Source organism: Carassius gibelio, chromosome B10 (assembly GCF_023724105.1).
Source record: "Carassius gibelio isolate Cgi1373 ecotype wild population from Czech Republic chromosome B10, carGib1.2-hapl.c, whole genome shotgun sequence".
Taxonomy (NCBI): domain Eukaryota; kingdom Metazoa; phylum Chordata; class Actinopteri; order Cypriniformes; family Cyprinidae; genus Carassius; species Carassius gibelio.
The window spans coordinates 24619855-24645728 of NC_068405.1; the positions used below are offsets into that span (position 1 = coordinate 24619855).

General features: G+C 37.0%; 1 protein-coding gene across 2 annotated transcripts in view; it reads left to right on the forward strand.

Annotated features, from left to right (window-relative positions):
• LOC127966355 (netrin receptor UNC5C) overlaps nt 1-25874 on the forward strand; it is a 142580-nt gene that overhangs the window by 73817 nt on the left and 42889 nt on the right. For both annotated transcript variants that reach the window (XM_052567267.1, XM_052567268.1), the window contains exons 3-4: nt 6590-6733; nt 19213-19316. In XM_052567267.1, the coding sequence (XP_052423227.1) occupies nt 6590-6733; nt 19213-19316 (248 nt within the window). The remainder of the gene's footprint in view (nt 1-6589; nt 6734-19212; nt 19317-25874) is intronic.

A 25874-nucleotide genomic window follows, 5' to 3' on the forward strand; every position in this document is an offset into this window, starting at 1 on the left:
AAATGTTAACTGTTAAAAAGCAATGTTATCAGCTTTTACGACTAAACATTTGCAAACAACCTTGTACTGGAGAATCTGCACAAATAAAATTCTTAGGGGCCGTTCACATATCGCACCTAAAAACGCGTGGAAAACGCTAGTCGCGCCGCTTTCTCCTTCTTTCCAAAGCGCTCGGGCAGAAGCGCCCCTGAGGCGTCTGCCTTTGCTAAGCAACCATGACGTGCTCTCTCCATGAAGACCCGGAAATTTCAGCAAAGGATAAATGGATGCGGTGTGGACGCGCCTGGAAAAACGGGCGCATCGCACCGCGTGCGTGTCGCGACCGCGTCGCTTCCATTATGAGAGTGCATACTGCGCGCCTACATAGGAAATAACGAACTTGAGCACGCAAAAGACACGATATGTGAACGGCCCCTTAAACAGTTCAGTAGTGCAGAGTTTACAGGTTACTCTTCATTTTAAAGGCTCAAAGTAAAGTACTCCCACTTCCCGCTGAATGCTGCAGAGACGCTGTTCGGGAAGCACGTGACATAAAACGAGGCCAGCTATTGGCTATTCGCTACTTCACCTGCTGTACTGGCTGAGTAAAACCTCCGGTGGCTCATTACTGCCACACTTTCGTCACCGCAGATTTGAAATATGCACGAAATGAGCCGCTTATGGCAAATCAAATTTATTTAGCGACGAATCGATTACTAAATTAGTTGACAACTATTTTAATAATCGATTTTAATCGATTAAATCGATTCGTTGTTTCAGCTCTAATAACAATCAGTGATGCTGTATGGGAAGTCACTCGGCTAATAGCTGCACTGATTGCTGCGTCGCGCTAGGAAATCAATTAATTACCATTTTAAATACAAAACGTCACTAAAACCTATAATTTTCACAATCTTGTTTGTTGTCAGTCTAGTTTGGTTTTTAAACATCTCTTTTTATGCAGTTTTGCTTATAAAAAAAACAGACAAACACATTATAATCTAAAAGACAACTTGACATTTTTGCAAAACGAATGTGTTTCAAAATATGACATCGATGCCATGACCAATTGCACAATTTGGCACAATTGTGTTACTTGATTTTGTCCGGTCCGAATTTGTAATTTATTGTCATGTAAACCCTCAGCATAGACCGTTTATTGAATCCTGCAGAGGATGGGAGTGATGTTGGGCTGGAAATGAGGTTCTGGACAATGCTGGCGTGTGTGTGTTTCCGTGGGGATTTAATATCCAGCCGTTCAATAGGGACGTGGCACTGAATGCCAGAGAGCGAGATTGCTACCTGTGTGCTCGCGGCGACAACTCAATTTCCCTTCTTTGGCAGCTGAATGCAGCCAATCAAAGCAGCCGTGTCCTCTGTAATGGCTCCAGACCCTCGGGGTGTTTGATTCTCTCTCACACTGACCATTGTGATTCACTGGAGGAACCTGCTAAAACTTCACACGCACAATAATAGCATCAAACAGACATGCAGATTGAATTGAATGGAAATAAAATCTTCATCTGTGTATTGGGGTTTAAGTTTAAAGCTCGCAGCAAACTGGTTTTCAATTATCCTGTCGGCAGCTTTCTTAGCTGTGACATTGATGAAGATGAGGCTAACGCTGAGTATGGGCCCTTGTCCCTGAATGTCAGAGGAGTTTGTGTGCTGAGAGCACAAATGTGAAACTTTATCTTTATCTGAGACTTAATCACTCCTCTCCTCTCCTCTCCTCTCCTGTCATCCCCTCTGTCCTCTCCACTCTCCTCCCCTTTCTCCTCTCCTCTCCCCTCCTCTCTCCTTTCCTCTGCTCTCCTCTCCTCTCCCCTCCTCTCTCCTTTCCTCTGCTCTCCTCTCCTCTCCTGTCCTCCTCTCATCTCTCTCCGCATCTCTCATCTCCTCTCCTCTCCTCCTCTCTCTCCTCTCCTCTCTCCTTTCCTCTCCTCTCCTCTCCCCTCCTCTCTCCTTTCCTCTCCTCTCTCTCCTCTCCTCTCTCTCCTCTCTCCTCTCCTCTCTCTCTCCTCTCCTCTCCTCTCTCCTTTCCTCTCCTCTCCTCCTCCCTCTCTCCTGTCCTCCTCTCATCTCTCTCCGCATCTCTCATCTCCTCTCCTCTCTTATCTCCTCTCCTCTCCCCTCCTCTCTCCTTTCCTCTCCTCTCTCTCCTCTACCCTCTCTTCTCTGCTCTCCTCTCTCCTCTCCTGTCCTCCTCCTCTCATCTCCTCTCCTCTCCCTCTCCCCTCTCTCCTTTCCTCTCATCTCCTCTGCCCTCTCTTCTCTGCTCTCCTCTCTCCTCTCTCCTCTCCTGTCCTCCTCCTCTCATCTCCTCTCCTCTCCTCTCCTCTCTCCTCTCTCCCCTCTCTCCGCTTCTCTCATCTCCTCTCTTCTCCTCTCTCCTCTCTCTCCTCTCCTCCTCTCCTCCTCCCCTCTCTCCTCCTCCTCTCTCCTCTCTCTCCTCTCCTCCTCTCTCCTTTCCTCCCCTCTCTCCTCTCCTGTCCTCCTCCTCTCTCCCCTCTCATCTCCTCTCCTCTCTCTCCTCTGCCCTCTCTCCTCTCTCTCCGCTTCTCTCATCTCATCTCATCCCCTCTCCTCTCTCCTCTCCTCTCTCTCCTCTCCTCTCCTGTCCTCCTCCCCTCTCTCCTCTCCTCTCCTCTCCTCTCTGTTGTGATGGCTCTCTCTTGCACTGCTGTTCTTGGTGTATTTGGTCAGAGAAGCAGATTAAGAGACATTTTGCATGGAGCTGGAGCAGGGCCGCGAGGCTCCAGCCTACTGTCCCCAAAATAAATAAAGAAAGAGTTGGCTTACTGCGGAGGCTGAGCAGCAGATCATTAGCTTGCTGCAAATGGATTTCTCTGGAAGCCAACGGAGTGGCTTTGTGGAGAAACACCTACTCAAATGTTCTCCTATCGATCCGGCCTCTTAAACACTCATCCGATGAGCCGTTCGGGGATCGTGCCTATTTATAGCATCTGAATGATTGCGATGGGTGTGAGCCGGTTTTCATCCGTGAGCTACGGCACTTAGGAGTGACACAAGATGGATGGCAGTCGATGTGTTTCTTCTGAGCCATGTGTTTCTCACCTGCCGTGATTAATTATGTCACTTGCCACACAAAACGGCCACCAGGATTAAATAGGAAAGCTTCAATTTTATTGCTTTTGCCAAAAGTGTCAGTCTCATCATGTGAAGGTTTAATCCAGCACATGCTGTCCAGATATTTTCTTATTTGGCCGAATATAAGAATACTACATATAAGAATAAAAATGTTAAAAAAAGAGCAATATTTGATATGCATTTTAAATTTAATGTTTAAATAACCATAAATATTATATAATATAGTTAATAAATATAATTTTTATATTTTATATTATATAAAATAAAAATAATATAATGACAATATAAATTTCATTGTCATTTTTATGTGAAGATTGAGATTCAACATGATGGCTGATATAAATGTGAATTTAACTGATATTATCTTAAACATTTCTATTAAGTATTGAAATGTAATTTTTAAATGTATATTTAACATTTAGTATTGTATAATTTTTATTAAATTTTTATATGATATGATTTTATATTTAACTTATTTTTTTTAAATCAGTATTTATTTTTATTTATAATTACATATTTATTTCACAGATACGAATTATAAAATTATATTATTTAATAAACCTTTTAAATGATACAATTATATTAAAAAACATATTTTTATAATGTATATCTACAAATTTAACATTATTTTACATGAAATATTGTGTAAGTTTATTTTTAAAACTATGATAGTTTTTAATATTTTATATTATTTTACCTGTTTTATTTTTTTATATTGTATAAATTATACAATTGTTAAATTTAATAAACCTTTTTAAATATAAAAAAGCATGAAGGTTTTTACAATTTTTAAAATTTATCTTTGATTTATTTTAAATTGATATGAATTGAACTTCAATTATTATTTAATCTAGAATTAATTATACAATAATTTTTCTAATCAGTTAAAATGGACATCAATTTCTATAATAGTTAAAAAATATTTTTAAACATATTAACTTATTTTTTTTATTGTCAATATTATTCTATATAATAAAATATTATAACATTATTGTTTATATTTTGCCATATTCAAACAATTCACTGATTTAAAACAGTACAGTACATAATGCTTGTATATTTCTCTGGGCTGAAGCTCCAGCATCACACAAGTTTTAATTATTGAAGCTGATAGTGGCTCATAAACAGGGTCAATCACGCTGCGGTCACTGAGCAGCCGTTCCCACAGGCCTCTGCCTCAATCAATCCACTTCACGTCGCTCCTCATGCCATCGTTTCCAGGCCAGACTTTGAGCGTCTGAAATGAGTTTGTGAGGAGCTGAATGACGGCCTCGGGAATAATTCTGTCGAAGATGAACGCCGCATTTCCAATAAAGCTTTTCTCCATTGTAGCTTCCAATATAATGCAGTTTTGATGCAAATATAACGGCAAGTTGAAATGGTTGTTGGCTTTGGAGGATAGGAATAATGTGTGAGAAATGTGGGCTCTATTCAGCGCATTAGAAATGTCATTTCAGTGCCAGCTCTAGATTCCTAATCCTAATAAGCGGCTAAATAACTGGAGAGAGAATACAGGCCTGTTTGTCTTCATTTCTACAGCGTGTAACGTGTGCAGTACAATAACTGCTGGATTGTTTCATTTCAGGATTTACAACAGAACATTAACATGAGACTGAGTTTGCAAATCATTTCACTTCCATAATGTGACGTGTTTCTGAGTTTTGAGCTGCATGTACTGGATGTTGATTTGATTGCATGGTGAAAAGTGAGCGTTTAATATATCAGAATGTTCACTAAACACTTATCTAGAAATCTGACTGCTGGTTCACATAATTACAGGAGCTTTATGGTCTAGATAGGAAATCAGATAGAAACGAAAGTCATTTTAGTGATTTTAGAGCAATTTATTGTTTTTGTCGACGGATTAAGTTTTGTCTGGCAGTGTGACGTTAAACTAAATCCAACTTTCTATATATATATATATATATATATATATATATATATATATATATATATATATAATATATATATATATAATATATATATATATATATATATATATATATATATATATTAATATATATATATATATATTAATATATATATATATATATATATATTAATATATATGTGTGTGTGTATATATATATATATATATATATATATATATATATATATATATATGTGTGTATGTGTGTGTGTGTGTGTGTGTATATGATTTAGAATTATTTTAATATTTTTAAATATATTTATAAAATGTAAAAAATATTTTACAATTATTTATTATTCTACAATAACATGAGTTATGCAAATCTTCTATCAATTTATTTACATAATTGTTTTTTTTGTAATAATGAAATGATTATTTTTATAATAATTTGGAAAGTATTTTTAGAATGATAAAAAAATAACTACAATTATTTAAAAAATATTATATATAAATTCAAATCAAAAATTATATTTAGATGTGTTTATATTATCACATATTATATATTTATTATCTATTTAGAGACTGTCTGTACTTTCAGTTTGGTAAGTCAGTTCACCTTTATTTATATAGTGCTTTTAACAGATTGTCAAAGCAGCTTTACAATATTAAAGTGTCAAATAGTGTAATAATGCAAAGGGACAACAGTAAACACTCAATCATCATTGAAGTCAGTGATGTCATCATCCAGCTCAGTTCAGTTTAAATAGTGTTTATTATAATAAAAATGTATAGAATTTTGTTTATAATTTATCTGAATGCATACTGTATATGAAAAAAAGTATATTAGACTTTTCAGTTTCATGTCTTACATGTCTCACTGAATCTTACTGATTAAAATAAACCATGTTCATACATGAGTATGAAATAAGTAAAAACTGTCTTTTTTTTTTTTTTTTACTTTGTGAGGAGTCAGTCATACGTGTGATTTAAAATGTGTGCAGATGAAGCAACAAGCAATTAGTCTGTAGAAGAAGCTGGATGGAGGAGAGCAGAGCAGCACATTAGCATTAGCATAGCAGCTTTACGACTCGAGCTGGAGCCGCTGAACAATAATCAGGAGTTTAGCAAACAGGATCAGGCCGGTGTGATGCTCCAAATGCGGCTAGAAAAGAGTCCAAACAGCTCCATCATCCTGGCAGTCCATCTGTGTGTGTGTGTGTGTTTGGTCACGCTCATATGATCTCTACACAGCCATGCATTACACTTATTTTACCATAAAAAAAAACCCTAACACCGCTTTTTATGAACAAGTTAAACATGGCATGTGTTGCAGACAGACTGCACATCCTCATGAGTGTGTGTGTGTGTGTGTGTGTTCTTATTTATGCTACAAAGTGAGAACATTGTCCCCGTAAGGATGGTAAAACATGACATTTGTGACATACACAAGGGAAAAAAACAATTAAAAATAGTAAATGTTTATCTGGAAGTGTAACAGTTTGTCTAAGGTTAGGTGACAGAAAATATCATTTGGTCAGTTTAAGAGTAATAGAAGTCTATGGAAAGACCCCAGTATTCACAGAAACCTAATGTGTGTGTGTGTGTGTGTGTGTGTGTGTGTGTGTGCAGGTCTGGTGGTGCGGGAGGCCAGTATCGAGATCACCCGTCAGCAGGTGGAGGAACTCTTCGGTTTGGAGGATTTCTGGTGTCAGTGTGTGGCCTGGAGCTCGGCAGGAACCACCAAGAGCCGTAAAGCCCACGTCCGGATCGCCTGTGAGTCCAAACACACTACAGCACACACACAAACACGACACGGAGGAGTGTATGCTGACGACTCCCCTTCCTCTGGTGGAAGTGCTGGTGTTTATACGCAGCTGCTGATCTCAGTCCGTCCAGAAGCCTTCCTTCTCCTGAACAGTTTATATCCACGGACAGAAATCAAACCTGATGTTGCATGTCTGTCTTGATCTCAAACCCAGATACCTTTACAAACCCAATATAGTGACATTAGAAAGGCGTCTTATCCCTGGGATTTTACGTTCATATATAAATAACGACACATTTGTCTCATGAAATGCAGGTAAACAAGTAAAACATTTCATTTATTTTTCGATATGCAATTATTTTTGTGCATTAATAACTAAATATAAAAATAAATACTTATAACAGATAATTATTATTATTTTTAATGAATTAATGAATTATTAAACATGTGTATTTTATGCAAATTTTGTGTATTGATAATTAAATATAAAAATAAATACCTAAATAAATCATGAATATAACACAGTTTGTGTGTATTTAAAAAAAAATATTTTAACATGCAAATTTTGTGTATTAATAATTAAGTATATATAAATAAATACTTAACAAAATCATATATAAAATAATTTTAATACATGTTTTATTGTTGTTTTTTTCTTGTTTTATTAAAATATTTGATTTAATAAGTAGAACATAAAATCATAAAATAAAAAATACAATATACAATTGAAACTTTAAATGTATATATTTTAAATATATTCTCTGCAGATTTTCTTAGATTTTTCTGTATTTGTATTTACAAGACATTATTTATTATTATTATTATTATTATTATTATTATTATTATTATTATTGGTTATAAATGATCTAACGAATGGCATCCAGACGTTTCCATCTGTGACTAAAATGTGCTTCTATGTGGGCTGCTGTTATCTTGTGGGGAACGTTTGGTCAGTTTCCATCAGAGCCGTGGTCAAGCAGGTTGTTCTGAAACCTCACACATTCACGGTTCAGACGGAGGACATCTTCAGCGTGTGAACGAGAGATGGTCCGCTCTGTGAAAGTGTCATGTCTTCATGAATCACTCTACTCTGATCGGGCTGTTCGTTTATTATTGCATCCAGCCTTGAACACTGCAGACATTTTTATTTCCCGTTTACTTCTATTTGCTGTAGAACACTACAGTATTTGGCTTTTCAGTGAAGAACTGCAGCTGGCACCTAGTTAGGGCACTTAATTACTCCTCCTCGTTGACCTGTTGATCTTCTTATGGGCTTTAGTTACAGTCGATGTCTAACACACGTTCACTTGAGCCTGGGTCACTCCAGCTGGTCTCAGGTCAGTGATCTGCTCTAATGATCGTAATCCAAACCAGTCTCTGTTCAGATGTCTCTCTCTCTCTCTCTCTCTCTCTCTCTCTCTCTCTCTCTCTCTTTCTCCCTCTCTCTCTCTCCCTCCAGAGGCTAATGGAAGCAGCAGTGATCATTTAGCCTTTTTCAGTCAGCGTCCCGTCTGTGACGGATGTTTTAATCAGGGCCTGAGTAACACTCCAGAGCGATAAATAAGCAGCGTTTTGTTGTTGTGGATCGCTGATCAATGGAAGCGTCGTAAAGTTCAGGAGCTGTAGGAGGCTGGCGCTCTCACTGAGGATATTAATGGTGAGCGTGTCGCGTCGAGCACTTCCAGCGTGAGTTATGAGGAGACGAGCTTCGATCCTGTTCAACACGGACTCACACACTGCTGAGATTTACTTCCACACAACACACTCAACAATAACACACTACTGTGTTTACTGTCACACTGGATATCTGACTCAAACACTGACGCTGTCAAAGAGCACAGTGTGGGAAATACTGTCCAATGCATTTGACTTGACCTTCCATTTACAGTGTGATGAATGAACTGGGAGTCATTACAACCTTTATTTACAATCTTTGTGTTGGCTTTTACCTAAACAGACTGTTAAATAAGACACTAATATGCAAATTTATGATTTATTTGTAAGATAACAAGATGCTGATTATTGTGTAGGAAAAACAAAGATACAATTGTAATTTTTTTAATAGATTTAAAAAATCATGTTGTTTTAAAATAGTTTTTTTTTAATTGATGACTTAGTTTTTTTTTTTTTTTTTTTAAGTATAAGCTGTATTTGAATTTATTACAGTATATATACATAAAGCTAAAACATAAATATGTGTGTATATGTATACATGCATAATTGCATTTGAATTACAACTGAATTACATTAAAGTTTTAAAACATAGCTAAGTATTTGTAATACATTCAAAACGTAAATATTTTTATATTTAAAATTGCTTGCAGTATACTATGAAAGATGGTGCATTTGGGCAGTATGCAGTTTAGTTTTTCAAACTACCTATATTCAAAATGGCATACTACTATTACCGTTTCTGACAAATATAGCAGAAATAATACTATGCTATTCTAAGAGTAGAGTACTGCAGAGTATGCACTGTACACTACCTTCTGTACTGTTCATTTAGTCAAACAGTATTTATACTCTAATGTCGCAGCGTAATCAAATAATGAATCATGAAAATCACAGATGATATTTCAGTTGTTAAGACTGGAAGTAGTTTGAGTGCAGTGCAGTGCATCATGGGATGCAATATATTCTGTGTAGTGTGCACATTTAGTAGGTCATCTGGATATTTCAAGCATATTATACATGGTGTGCACGCTATATATACTGCAGCAATCATAGACGTAGTATGCCGTCGCAGTCTCAGTGTGTACTTAAGGCTGTTTTGTGGGTTTGAACGCTTATCTGGATTCAGACTCGGCGATTACAGCTCAAATCAAATGCCGGATACCTTCATTGGTGTTCTCATTGACTGACGAGAGACTACAGCTATGTAAATTGCCCGTAATTCACTAACCTGTGTAATTTAGCACAAGTAGCCCAACACATGCACTCAGTGTAATTGTTTTCACATGCGTCCACGTGTGCGGCCGCGAGGAGGCTCATGGGAGCACGAGTGCGGTCAGGGGTTCGAGCGGATCTGCTGGCTGTGTTTGGGCATCGTCTTGGCCAACACAAGCTGTGAGATTCACCCCGAAGCTAAAGCCAGCACGAGACGCTGAACGTTTAAAGTGTGTAGTAAGATTGGGCGGAAGGACTTGATTTGATTCGAGTCGTGCAGCTGAAGCTTCTCTTCTGAAACTTTGTTGTGTTCCTGAAAGTCTGGAGACTGAAATGCAGCATCTATGGTGTGTGTGTCTCCAGCCTTGCATTAATTTATAATAGGCAGAAAGGTTGTGTAGCGCTACATATCACAAATGGCATTGTAATGCATTTGGCCCATTAGAGGAGGTAATAAATTCAGCGTGTGTGTTTGCTCATTTCCACCCTGCTCCGCTCCAGCGTACATTATTCACCACTCAGGGTTTTTGGCACAGGAACGGCACAAAATATGGATGGCGTTTTGTCCAGAACCCCAAAGTGCTTTAAATCGGGCCGCTTGTTTCAACCGCTGCTAATGTGAGAAACCCACGCGGCGTACGGCGAACGAACATGAACTGAGGAGAGCTTTGATTTCACTCAAACTGCACAGAAACTTTCCTCAAAGCGTTCGCCAGGATGTAATGAGTCAGTCCAAGGAACATGCGATCGCATGCCAGTGTTTACTTCTGTGCCTCGTTTTCATTGAATTCAGAGTTTGGGGTGGTTATGTGTTATGAGGTTGCTTGGGTATTCTTGCCCGTTTTGTCTTTTCTTGTAAACTCCTGGTGTTAAGGTGGAGCGCTGCAGTATTTAGTGCCGTCTCTGACTCCAGACTGTGTTCACGTGTGTCAGAACACGAGGGGTTAACGGTGTTCTCGAGGGACGGATGTAATTGGTGTGAGTTGTTTAAACGTCCAATGGCAGCATGGCTTTAAACAGCCACTCAGCCGCTGTTATTACAGTAATGTCCTCCGATGCGACTGAAGCCGTTTCCTACTGTACTAAATCTGTTTTCAGCGTTTTCTGTGCTCTGATGTGTGTTACTTCATCCGCACAGCCAGGTTTACTTGCATTACATTTTGGGCAATGTTTTTGACATTAAATATTGAAGCTACACCGTGAAATTAAAAAACTTGAGATTATTGTTATTTCAACTTTTAATTAAAGGCTTGATGCAAGAAAAATATATATGCTTTCTGTATTGTCATCCAAACAGCAGTTTTAACTTGTAAAAATTAAAAATGTTTAACGCATTACACAGGAAAATCTACTTTAAAAATTAGCTTACACAACCCCCCCCCCCCCCCCCCCATAATTGCAATAGATTAGTATTGCTTAAATTGTTAAATATGTAAAAAAAAAAAAACATCTACTGAAGCTTCAAAGAGTACATTCAAAATGTGTAATACATGTAAAACAGTAAAATCTACTAAAAAATAACAATAAGCGTTCTTTTCATGCTATATATACATGTGTGTGTATATGTGTGTGTGTATATTAAAATAAATTTAATTAAAAATTTAATTTATGCATTTAGCAGACGCTTTTATCCAAAGCGACTTAAAGTGCATTCAGGCTAACAATTTTTACCTATCATATGTGTATATATATATATATATATATATATATATATATATATATATATATATATATATATATATATATATATATATGTGTGTATATATATATATATATATGTGTGTGTGTGTATATATGTATGTATATATTTTTTATCGTGGTTAATCGCATGATTGTCATAAGTTAACTTGTGATTAATCGCAAATTAACGCTCATTTTTATCTCTTCTAAATGTACCTTAAATGAATACTTTTCATGTTTTTATTGCTATAATCAACATAGGCATGGACAAATATGGATGCTTTATGCAAATGTATGTTTATTATTAGTGAAACCAAAGTCAACATAGAGCATGAAGAGTCGACGTGTTTCATATTCATAGATATTTTTCAAAATAACTTCGTCTATTAGACACATGAAAAAGAACAGAAATACCAGGTTCCAATTACTTCTCTTTATTTGATGAATTTTTTTTTTTGTCTGACAACCAAAATAATATGAAATAGTTTCTGAAACGCATCCCATTAAGATTACATAACCCTCTCTCCCTTCCAAGGTGTTAATCTGCACAAAAAGCCTTATAACCGAGCCATCATCTGATGAAATCAAATACACAGAAGATAAAGACCACAGCTTCAGTGTCTTTTGATCAATCCGTGAATATAACTACTGATCAGAATAAAGTTGTGTTTCTTCTGAGAGCAGCTGCTGTGTGTGTGTGTGTGTGTGTGTGTGTGTGTGTGTGTCTGGTTGAGAGTGTCTCTCTGGTCTATTTTTATATTACATCTTTATTGAAATATAATACTGTACCCATCCAAACACACCATAAAACCCTTCATCTCTGTGCTTCTGCTTGATGGAGATACCTAACACACACAAAGCACATGTTTCTGTCAAACACAGCTATAACACACTGAGTTCCCTTTCAATACTTCACTCGATCTGCGTCGAAGACACATATGGGAAAAACCCCTTTTTTCTCCTGAACTGAAGCCTTATTCAATCACGCAGTGAAAACTGCACAGCCATTGGATCGTGCAGTGCTATTAAAACAAACCAATGGCTTGGCAGCGGTGCTGCACGAACCTATGGCAGCGAAGCCCGCCGAAATGGGCGGGGAATCTGGCTATATATTGGCCGCTTCGCCACAGGAATTCAGATTATTTCTCCTTCAGTGACGACGTCACATCGCTTCGCTGATCTCCGCTGAACTGCTCGCCGTTGACACGCCTCGCACTGGAACGCGACTGCCGGTCCCCACCGCAGATACATCGCTTCCCTGCGGCCATCCGGTGAGATATATTGAAAGAGCAAATTTCTCTAAAAGAGCCTTTTTCTACGGCGTTGTTGCAAATGCCGTCTTGTCATTGCAGCTCGTGCAGAGCGCCTCTGCACGCTGATGACAGGCACAGCGAGTGTGTCGCGTGCTTGGGGAAACCCCACGCTGACACAGCACTCGCGGGGAATTCATGTTCTCATTGCGAGAACATGAATATCGCCTCTCTGCGCTCGCGAATCGCTTTCTTTTCAGAGAGCGATCTCGCTCCTCGCGCCCTCCCTTTTTCTTCCTCCCGCGAGCCGGTGAGGAAGAAAAGGCGGGGCAGAGGATTAAAGCAGCAGGATGAAAGCGAGCACAAACCCTGCCGTACGACGTCGGCGCTCGCCGGGCGTGCCTACTCATCGGCAGGGCAAGCAGCCGCAGCGCTCCACTCTATGGCGTTGCTGCAAGTCTTCCAGGCCAAACTTCTCGCCGCCACCGAGTCTGGCCCAGATATCGCCACGATCAGGGAGCTGAGAAGTGCAACAGACTTGGCGCTGCGTGCTACCAAGAGCACCGCCCAGGCCATTGGGCACTCAATGGCTAACCTGGTCGTCCTGGAGCACCACTTATGGCTTAACCTTACGGAGATCAAGGATGCGGACAGAGCCCAGTTCCTAGACGCACCGATCTCCCCCAGCGACCTCTTTGGCCCGGCGATAGAGGGATTCGCCGAGCGTTTCACAGAGGCGCAGAAGTCGTCCCAGGCAATGCAACACTTCCTGCCGAAGCGCGCTTCATCTGCTGCTGCCAGTCGCCCCAGACAGGTGCAGACTCGTCAGCCTCCTAAGCAAGCGCCCGCTGCTACCACCGCAGCCCAGCCGGTGAAACCCGAGCCTCGACACCGTTCTCGCTCGGCCACCAGACGGTATCAGTTTCCTAAGCGCATGGGACCCCGGCCCAAGATAGTGCTGGACCCTGCCCCTCCGCCGTCATCCTGATCGACAGGAAAGAAAGAGGAGGGGGCTAAGTCTCGCCACAGCCGGACCACCCCCCAAACTGCCCCGTGTGTTCTACCGTCCATCTCCAGATGTCGACGAAGTTGTTCCTGCTGCAAACAATGGGCCCTTGTTAGCACCCAGACAGCAAAGCGCTGTTATAGTGCAAAAAATAAAAAACACACTCCTTCACAAAAAGAGCAGTTTTTCTCACACAACACTCACGAGTGCTATGTCCCCCCACGGTGGTCAATCACTCGAGTTAATACAACCTCTGTCCATCCGGGCCTCACAATGGCAAGCCATTCCCGGGGTATCAGATTGGGTCATGGGAGTAATAAAACACGGCTATTCCCTTCAGTTCGCACGACGGCCACCATGCTTTCGCGGGGCGGTCACCACTTCGGTGCACAACGAGAACGCTCACGTTCTTCGTGCCGAAGTGGAAAATCTGCTGGTGAAGGGAGCTATAGAAATCGTTCCCCCAGCACACCGCGACTCAGGGTTTTACAGCCGTTACTTCCTAGTTCCCAAGAAGGATGGCGGGCTGCGCCCCATCCTCGATTTAAGACATCTGAACCGTGCCCTCATGAGACGGTGCTTCAGAATGATCACATTGAAACAAATCCTCTTCATCCGCCTTACCCTCCCACCGTCCCTTCTTGGGACCTGCCCACGGTGCTGAGAGCCCTGAAGGGGCCCCCATACAGTCCATACAGTCCCTGTCGCTAAAGACCGCTCTACTGTTGGCACTAGCATCTGTTAAACGTGTGGGTGATTTGCAAGCACTTTCGATAAGCCCTAATTGCCTAGAATTCGGGCCTAACGACTCGAGGGTCGTCCTGAAACCGAGGCATGGCTATGTGCCAAAGGTGCTCTCCACACCCTTTAGAGCACAAGTGGTCACCCTCTCTGCGTTACAAAACATAGAGGAGGATCCAGGGCTGAATCTACTTTGCCCAGTGAGGGCTCTAAAAGTCTACATTGAGCGTTCTGCGCCAATAAGACGATCAGAACAGCTCTTCATATGCTTTGGAAACCTCACCAGAGGGTTACCGGTCTCTAAGCAAAGACTTTCAAGGTGGATTGTTGATGCAATCCAGCTAGCCTACTCTTCTCTGGGCCTGCAAAGTCCAATTGGAGTAAGAGCCCATTCGACGAGAGCAGTGTCTTCGTCTTGGGCATGGTCTAGTGGTGTGACTATCGCAGAAATTTGTGAGGCGGCTGGCTGGAGCTCGCCGTCCACATTTGCTAGATTTTACAATCTAGACGTCCCGGCACTTCATGCTAGGGTACTTTCTGTGTGAAGGTCACGTTCTTGTTCCTCATTTGCATGCTCTTGGCCATTCTTGACCAAGGCTCAAACTCTACTCGTATGCACTCGGTCCCTTTGGTACTGAGGCGATACGAACACGGGATGATCAGGCTAGGCCAGACGTAACCTCATTGAGCTTATTCTGCCCCTAGTTGCTATTGTCATATCTTGGTTTAACAAATCAAGTGTGATTGCGTTGGTCGTCCTCCCTTCTTAGCATGGCGTGATTGGACTGGGTTCCCATATGCGTATTGACGCAGTACGAGTGAAGTATTGAAAGGGAACGTACTCGGTTACTAACGTAACCTCGGTTCCCTGAAATACGGGAACGAGTACTGCGTTCCTTGCCATGCTAAAAAGGCTGCACAACTCAGTCGAAGTAACCTGAATTCCTGTGGCGAAGCGGCCAATATATAGCCAGATTCCCCACCCATTTCGGTGGGCTTTGGCGGGCTTCGCTGCCATAGGTTCGTGCAGCACCGCTGCCAAGCCATTGGTTTGTTTTAATAGCACTGCACGATCCAATGGCTGTGCAGTCTTCACTGCGTGATTGAATAAGGCTTCAGTTCAGGAGAGAAAAAGGGTTTTTCTCATATGCGTCTTCGACGCAGTACTCGTTCCCGTATTTCAGGGAACCGAGGTTACGTTAGTAACAGAGTACGTTAACAAGCACTGGCTCTGTTTCATAACACTTATTATAATCCATCCATCATATACGCATGAAACGTTTCTTTATCATCAGAGCATCGACTCCAGCAAACGCATCTCCTGTTTCTGCTTGTTTGGATGGGGGATTCTGCACCTCTGGTCCAAATTTAAGCAAATTCTCTGTTGCATGTGTGTAGAGAGAGTATAATCTACATACATATAATTTACAGTATACAGAGCACAGCAATGACACTTTTCACTTTTTTTAAGCAGCCTTGGAATTGTTTTTGCAGTTATTTTTTAATTATTTGTGTTTACTATTTATTTAATAATAAAATATTATTTTTGGTGAGTATTAGGGAATACATTTAAATTATATATATATATATATATATATATATATATATATATATATGTATATGTATATATATATATATATGTATATGTATATATATATGTATATGTATATATATATATGTATATGTATATGTATATATATATGTATATGTATATATATATGTATATGTATATATATATGTATATATATATATGTGTATATATATATATATGTATATATGTATATATATATATATGTATATATATTATATATATATGTATATGTGTGTGTGTGTGTGTGTGTGTATATGTATTTACAAAAATAATTCAATAAATAATTAATAAAAATATAACGTGTGTATATATATATATGTATGTATGTATGTATATATATATATATATATATATATATATATATATATATATATATATATATATATATATATGTGTGTATGTTAAATATTATAATCAAATATATATTGATAATTGCAAAAAAACAAAAATAAAATGCATAATACATTTATTTAAACAAATGTTTAATATATATATATATATATATATATATATATATATATATATATAGTATTAAAATAAAATATATTCAATAATATATATTAAATGTTATTGTGAAATATATATTGATAATTGCAAATAAAAAAAAAATTATTTAAACAAATTTTAAAATTATAAATAGTATTAAAAAATATATGTAGTGTTGATAATACTGTAATTTGTTATTGCAATATTTTATTTTATTTTCTATATTTATATATAGATTACTCTACATGCTCATTAAATACACCAAGCTGAAGCTGAAGAAGTTAAAGTCATGGGATTGATGTGAAATAAGCATCATTTTCTAACTGTAATGGTTTTTGATATTCCTGTGTGGTCGCTCAAGTGGATGGCGCTGTGTGCGTCTGTGAGTGAGATGATGGCTGCTGACTGAAGGCCCTTGAATGGGGTTTCCTTGATTGTCATTTTCTCTTCAGGTAGCGTGTTGTCAATCTCTGTTGTGAGCACAGATGGATGAGGCTGAGGCGTGTGCTCTATATAACACTAACGTCCTCCACCTCCAGCAGAACTGATGGAGTGCCTCCTGCTCTCTCCTCTCCCGCTGCGTGTGGGAAATATTGGATTCTTATTAGAGTCTCTCTGTATCTGTCGTCCTCTGTGGAGCTGGACGGATGTAGAGGAGACAGACAGAGATGGAGGAGACGCAGAGGAGAGTGTGGGAGCGCCGCTCATCCATCACTGTCAGCAGCAAAGACACGCCCCTCTGTCTGATTGACAGCGCATTCAGCCAATCGCTGTCAGTCTGCCCTGCTCTCATTTGGTAGCACAGAAGAGTCAAAGCAGCTCGAGAAGTGACAGGAACGTGTGTCAATACGGCCGGATCTTTCATTTTAGTTTACTTTTTTATTTTACCATTTTGAGCATGCAAACAATTCTTTGTCTATCCAAATTCTGAATGCCCATTCAGATCATGTTTGATTATAAACACATTTATAAATTTTAAAATATTTTTAAATATTTTAATTATATTTTTAGCTTTTATCAACAATATTATTTATTATAAGAAATTATTATGTAGCATTATATGAAGAGTTAATTTGCAAAAAACAGATTTTTTTTTTTTAATGTTTTTTTTTTTCATTGTATATTCCAGTTAATCTTTATCAACTTAGAGTTGGGTTATTTTTTTAATTAAAAAAATTTTTAATTTTAAATGCAGCTAATTAATACAATAAAAACATTATAAAAAAAAAGTTGTTTATGCAAATAAACTCTTCATATTTTAACATATATTAATTATTGTCTGTCCTCAGGTTTTATATACAACATGATTATAAGAATGAAATAAGTATTATGTAAGTTTTGAGACATGTGAGATGCACAGCTAGCAATAAGAAGAAACACTGAGCCGAATGTGAATCTGTGTTTATGATGTTTCTATCACTCTCAGAGAAATGAATCTGAACCCATTTGTCATCATGACACTGTTTTCTCATCACGGACCGATGATAAATCTGTAAATCACACTGACGGCAGATAAGCAGCAAATATTGTTGGCAAAATCCACATGCTTTAAATGAACCCGCTCAGAGAAAAGCAGGGCTCATTCATTCATTCATTTATTAAGCACAGATAAACACAACAGCAGTTGACCATAGTGCTGTACAAATAAAATAAAACCAGAAAGAAAGAATAACTTCAGTAAAATATAAGGATAATTTAACAGTTAAACTCACTAAAACAGTATTGTACATAGGTTTGCTTATGCATTCATGCTTAGACATTATAAAATCACTTATGACATATAATAATAATAATAAAAAACTATATAGGCATATTTAAAAACAATGAGAAGCTGATAAGAGTGCACAACAAAATAACAAAAACATTAAATTAAAATGAAACCAAAAAAGAACATAAATATAAAATGTAGTTAATAGTAGCAGAAGTTATAATTGATCCTAAAACAACATGTAGTCATGCAGTGAGATGGAGATGCTGTGTTAAACTGTGTAATGGCATTAATATTCGGCGTGAAGCAGAAAGTCATTACAGCTCTGGACATCAGCATGTGCTGCCACACGCTCCTCGTCCCGCGCCATGCTTTATTCACGCTGGAAGTCAGATATGTCCCGGGAAAGCAGAAGGTGTGTGAGATGCTCAGGTGAATGCAGAATGAAGACATGCATCTGTATTCCAGCAGAAGCTGAGAGGAGAGATGGCCAGCTCGCTTAAATATTACATCTCATGATGTCAGAGAGAACGAGCAGCATCTGAAGTCACGCTAGACATGTGTGACCAGAGAAACACTGATTACAGCAGGACAGATGCATTTCTTCTGTTTTACAGCAGCTTCAGAGACATGTTTATAATGCATTGATGAGGTTTTGGTCTGTGCCCAATCAATCAGTCAATCAATCAGTACATTTAATAAATAATTTACATATCTGAGTCACTGCAGTCGTAAATAAAGCAAATATTACTGGAGTACTAGTTCAGTCTTTCCACTTAAAATATTAATGTCAAATTCATTTATTTGTAGTCTATTTAATTTGTGAAGATTTATTCTATTTAAGTTTCTAAGTGAAAATTATTTCAAAAATTGAAAATTATTGCCATTTTATTTCAGTGTAGATTTTTAAAGAATATTACTAGTACTAATTTACAAAGTAATTTTGAGACACTTTGTATTTATTATTGAATTTTGTGCATGACAATGCAATTTACTTGCGATTAATCGCAGAAAGTCATGCGATTAATCGTAATTGTAAAAAAAATTAATCGTTGCCCAGCACTTGTGTGTGTGTGTGTATGTATGAGTTCATTCTTATGCATTCATGCTTAAAACGTGTATTTGTGGTTCCTTCACAGATCTCCGGAAAACATTTGACCAGGAGCCTCTGGGGAAGGAAGTGTCGCTCGAACAGGAAGTGCTTCTCCAGTGCCGCCCACCAGAAGGAATACCTGCCGCTGAGGTACACACACACACACACACACAGAGCGCGGCACTCTCCACTGATGAGTTTTCTATTGAATTAGAGATTAACGTTTGTTACGGGCTGAAGCAGAGGTAAACTGCTCGGCAGCTGATGTGTAGATAACTCAATCTCCTCAACTAAATGTCAGACTTTGTTGAGAAACATTTAGCTCAGTGGCCACCTGTTAATTCCCGTTTAGCTACACAGGACATATCGATTGGGACATCGATCGCATCAGGGCTGTCAGACAAACTCGTCCGAACAACACCAGAATGTTTAAGCTAAACAGGATTAATAGGATTTTCTCAAAGCATCAGTCTTTGCCATGAAGAAGAGATTGGAGTGGGCTGTGGTCCGCCAGCAGAACATCCTCCAGGCAGCTTAAGACACTCGATGGACAGATTTGGGAGGCAGGTTTAATGCGAACGCCTCAGGCTGTGTTTTTCCAGCTGTTTAATCATCTGAACACACGTTATGACGATAACCATTAACTTAAGCTCGTTCGCTTCCTCAGAAGACAAGGATTTAGTGAAAATTACTGTGAAAAACTATTTGGGCGAGAGACCCGATCAAAGCTCATCAAAACTTGCATAATCCAATACAAATGAGACTTCTGTTCTTGTTTGGTCGGTAAAATGTACTTTTTTTTTTTTTCTTCTTCTTTTTTTTTTTACTTCATCAAAGTGAAACCGATATAAAAAAAAGTTAGGACATGAAATTACTTTGCATTGTTAATGAATTTGAAGCGAGTTTCAAGTGGTGACATTTGGTACTGCACCCAAACAAAATCACTTTTTTATTTGTTTTGTTATATCAACCTCAAACTTTTTCACAGTGTCATGTAAAAATATGTAAAATAAAGAAGGTCTAATTTGTGAAGCATAGAGTCCTGTAAAAGTTAAATTGGGACGTGTTTATATAAGCCCCCTGATGTTTAGAGCAGAATAGGGACGTTACGTTACAGATGCACACAGTGTCAGAAACGAACAGCAGGGCTTTCATTGGCTGAATATTTTAGAGAAGCTGGAGCGCTTGGTCGTGTGCAGATAAGCAGCGTCTTTCATGAAGCACTGCTGCTTTTCACACAGGTTTGGATATTTCCTTCTGAAGATCACAGAATGACCAATCGGCTTTGTGTGGCCGCAGGGAGAGTTATTTATTTCCTGTTTTGGCTGGAAAAATGGGGAAACGGTGAAACACGCTTGTGTGTGAGTCGTGAGTTATGAAAGCATTCAGAAATTAAAGAAATAACAATTTCAGTGCAGTAGTGCAAGAATAAGTCCAGGGTTATGTGATGATATCAGCACAGATCTGTTGTGTCTGCTGAATCAATACATGGAAACATTAATGATCAAAAGAACACCATTCTTATATAAACCAACTTCTTTCACAAGGATTTCACAATCAAAAAATAAAATAAGCAAATAAATACATTCAACATTTACAAAATTAAAAGCTAATGTGGAATTTTATTTCACTGCTTTTATTATCATTATTATGGAAGATTCTTGCAAACTTCTTTAAAAATTAATATAAAATGTATTTTTTTTAGCATTTATTATTATTATGTAAAATTATTGCAAACTCGTTTAATGAATTTTTTTTATTATGTAAAATTATTGCAAATGTTAAATTAAAATGAACATAAAATGCAAATTTTCTGCATTTATTATTATTATTATGTAAAATACTTGCAAACTTTTCACTTAAAAATTAATATAAAATATTATTATTATGGAAAATTCTTGCAAATGTTAATTAAAAATTAATATAAAATATATATTTTTTAGCATTTATTATGTAAAATTATTGCAAACTTGTTTAATGAAAATGTATTTATTATTATTATGTAAAATACTTGCAAACTTGTTCACTTAAAAATTAATATAAAATATACATTTTCAGCATGTATTATTATTATTATTAGTAGTAGTATTTATTATTTTATTTTTCAATGCAGATTCACTCCAACAAAATCACCGCACTAATTCAATCTGACTTTAATATATTTATTAAAGCAACTGGGAATTCTGAAAATTCCTGTATTTTTATCTATTGCAGAAAAACAAAGCATCACAGATTTTTCCAACATCATGCAGATCTAGTTTGGTTCTTTATTGAAGCGTTTATTAAATCCCTGTGGATAATGATTGAATATATGGTTTAGCATTCATTCATCCGTTGGATTTAAGTCAGAAGCTCTTGGAAAGCTCGTCCAGCAGCACTTAACCAAACACGAGCTGTGTTCAGTGAAACCCACGAGCGCTGAGGGTCAGACGAGACGAGCTTTTCCTTTGATTGGCTCTGAAAGGACCCACGCTTGACCTGGAAAAGGCGAGTGAAGTGACCAGAAGCCGGACGGCTGTACTGCAGGTAGACATGAGGACAGAACAAATGGGGCGTAATCAGGAGGGAGCCGTTTCCCACCAGTTCCACACATTCAGGAACACTTTTTATCCTTGAACAGAGGAAGGACCTTTCTGGCAGCAGAAACATCTCACTCGCATTAAAAGCAATTTGCTTCGGAGAGATGTAGATCACAGATGGCGCCCGCTTCATTTCACTTGGCATGTTCTGCTGAAGTTATTTTCTTCCTTCCATCGTTTGTTTGTGCCATTATGTTTCTGAGCTCAGACACGATTCCAGCACAGATCTATACATCTCTGCTGCTTTTCTTTTGCTAAGTATTGTTGAATAAGTGTTATTTAATATCATTCAAATACTATTATATTTGGATAATAATTAAAGTTTTTGTTCATTTTATTTTAGTTTTAGTTATTTTAGTGCATCATTGCATTGGAAACTAATTCATATATTATTTTTATAATTTATATTTTGTATAATATTATTTTATATATATATATATATATGTATGTATGTATGTATATATATATATATATATATATATATATATATATATATATATATATATATATATATATATGTGTGTGTGTGTGTGTGTGTGTGTGTATATGTATATATATATATATATATATATATATATATAATTATAATATGATACAATATATAAATTATAAATAATAATATATTAATGTATATGTGTGTATGTGTGTGATATATAATTTGTAATGTATAAAATGAACGCATATTTTATTTTATTTTACATTTAATTTAAGTAAAAAAAAAAAAAAGATTTAATTTTTTTTTTTTTTTTTGTTAACTATAGTAGCCCTGATTCAGAGTTTTTAGAGATTTTAAAGGAATAGTTTCCCCAAAAATACTAATATCCTCAGGCCTCCCAAGATCCGGATGAGTTTGTGTCTTCATCAGGTTTGGAGAAATGCAGCACTGCATCAGTGTTTTATCAATGGATGCTCTGCAGTGAATGGGTGCCGTCAGAATGAGAGTCTGATAAAAACATCACGATAATCCACACATTATATGATGCATCTGTGGAATGTTAATATTTGATTTAAAAATGTTTGTATGTTTACAAAGCTAACTGAAGTCATGCATCTCTTTCAGCATGCATCTCTAGGTTTACAGGTTCATAAAAGCGTGCATTTTTTATCGTGCCCAAATGTTCATGACTATATATTGATATTGTATCGCATCGCTCTGAATGCAAGCGTTTCGCCGTCTCTTGCTCTGGTTCTGTGCCTGCAGCGCTGCGGAGGACGAGAGGAAGGACTCGGGCATGTAATGAGAAGAATAACAAGTCAGGAATGAAATTACATGGATCACGCAATGCAATAAGAGCTCTTTCTCTCTTGGAGAGCGTAAATAGGATGCCGCAGGTCTGCCGTTAATGACATCCTGCACATTCACAGCGTCAAATAACCAACCGGCCTTCTGGGTAATTACATCCAGGGTGAGAGCATGCTGAATGTACGTGCAAATAAAATAACAGAATTCAATTTATTTCAGTCCATTCTGCGATTAAGAAGTTGCTGAGGTATCAGTGTTAGTGCGGCGCAGATCTGATGATCACGATAACGTCTGAGATCACTTCTGCAGTAGAGACACCAGACGGATCTCAGCTTTGTTCTGAGAAAGTGTTTTAGAGTAGAATTCACACCGAAGAATAGAACTTTAATATAATCCTGACCTGGAGAAATGGGCGAAAAAACATGAAGCATAATATATATTTGTGTGCTGTGCACTACTGGTCTCTTCTGCTCACCAAAATTTTACTTTTTGAATCAAAAATACTGTAAAAATAGTGAAATATTATTATGATTTAAACCAAATGTTTTCTGTGTGAATCTGTGTTAAAGTGTAATGTATTTCTGTGATGCTCCGCTGTATTTTCAGCATCATTCCTCCAGTCTTCAGTGTCACATGATCTTCAGAAATCAGAATATTATGATGATTTACTGCTCAAGAAACATGAAGATTTTTATCAGTGTTGAACACAGTTGTGCTGCCTGATATTTTTGAGGAAATCGTGGTACATTTTATTTTTCAGGATTCACAGATGAACATTTTAGAAATAGAATATTTTAATGCAGAACATTATAAGTGTATTTACTGACACTTTTGATCAATTTAATTTCAATCAATTTTTCTTCGCTCACTGAAACACATCCATTACTCTGATGAACTGTGTTTTAGCATCACTTCTGCTCCGTCCGTCTGATTCTCTCACGCTGGACAGAGACAGATCTGCAGGATTTCAGATTTTATACGCAATAATAGCTATACTTCTACATGTAAAATAAGCTTAATATTACTATCCTACCTTTTTATTTTATAGAATATATCCAATATTCACAATGTGTTTAATGTTTATTATTTAATAATATTACATTTCACTTATTTAATAAATAATTTAGTTAAATATTCAGTCTTAAATATATATTTAATATTTATATCCTAATATAAAGTATATTCAATGTTCACAATATACTTAAAGTGTCACTTGAAATCATTGTATATTTAATATTATTAATATAGTATTATATAAATAAAAACAATGAGTAAATGTTAATTTTAGTTATTTCGTAATCACAATTATTCACAGTATTTAATATCTGTTTAATATATCGCCCAGCTCCAGTTTTATATTTTTATAGTTTAATATAGAATATATTTAATATTCACAATATATTTAATGTTTATTTAATATATCCACTATAGCATTTCATTATAATAAAATATTTATTAACATTATTAAATATAATATTTTCCTTTTTTTTTTTTTAAATATATACTTGATAAAGATAATTTAAATTAGATTTATAGTTTTATTTAATGCATATATAAAGGGGGGACACAGTGGCTCAGATATATGCATATATAACTGTATTTATTCAGTTTTTGGTAACAGTCAGACAGTGTTTGTAAAAGCAGAAGATGCTCCTGTGTGTATGAATGAGATGTTGCACCTGTAATCATCGATCTGATGTGTGATTGTAATTACACTCCTGATAATCTGAGATTAGCCTCTGGCTTTGTCTTTTAACATGATGAGTCTGTGCTCATCTGATGATGTAAGACAGAAGAGACTCGGTGGATGTTTACCTCAATGTAATCAGAAAATGCATGAGAGGAATGAAAGTGTTTTGCTCTTGAGTTTGTGCTGATAATAGTCCAGAAGCGAAGTGATCTGTGCTTCACTCTGCTCTAGAGACTCGTAAACGCAGAGGCCAGTTGGACTGCGATAGCGACTGAAGTCTTTAGCCGGTTGGAAACTTCCACATAGGTTTTACTTATTTATTTGCTGTAAAACGGAGACCGTCTTTTCAATCAGAGAAACCATCGTTTTGAGAGCTGTTTTTAATGCAAGTAAAAAATAGGGATAAAAATAATCATTGCATATTTTTCACAAAATATAAGAAAAAATACTTAAAGTATAAATCAAGTCACCTTTATTTATATAGCTCTTTAAACAAATACATTGCATCAAAGCAACTGAAAAATATTCATATTTTATTGTATAGTTATACTAATAAATATTTATTTAATTTTTGTTATTTCTAAAGCATTAAATATATATTTTTAATATTTACAGAATAGTGTTTAATATATTACCCATCTCTAGTTATTATTATTATTATTACAAATCTTGTATATACTAATATAAAACATGCAATATTCACAGTGTTTATTTTATTTAATATATCACTGTATGCCATGATAAATAATATAAAATATTATTTTACATAATGTTTAAAAAATTAATATTACACAGAATAATATAATTATATATTTTAAATGTATTTTCTAGCTCTAGTTGTTTATATAATATTTATTAAATATATATGAATTTAATTTAATTTATTTTCTCTCCGGTTGGGAAGTTGTGGTGGACTGGTTTCAGGAAGTGCACGTCTGCGACTGCTTCTGTTCTCGACAGATGAATCCTCATCCTTCATGACTCGGATCGAACCCTCGTAAAGCTCTTCTCGCTGAAAGTAAACATGCTGCAGACATTAGTGCTGGCACTCTGAGATCTGGCAAGGGCTTCTGGGTAATTCAGACGAATCATGATTCACATATGCGTCCCTTCTCTCTGCGCTTCAGATCAGTTTATCCCTGCGTTTGCCTGGTCAGGTGATAATACAATAATACTCCACACCGGCAAAAAATAGT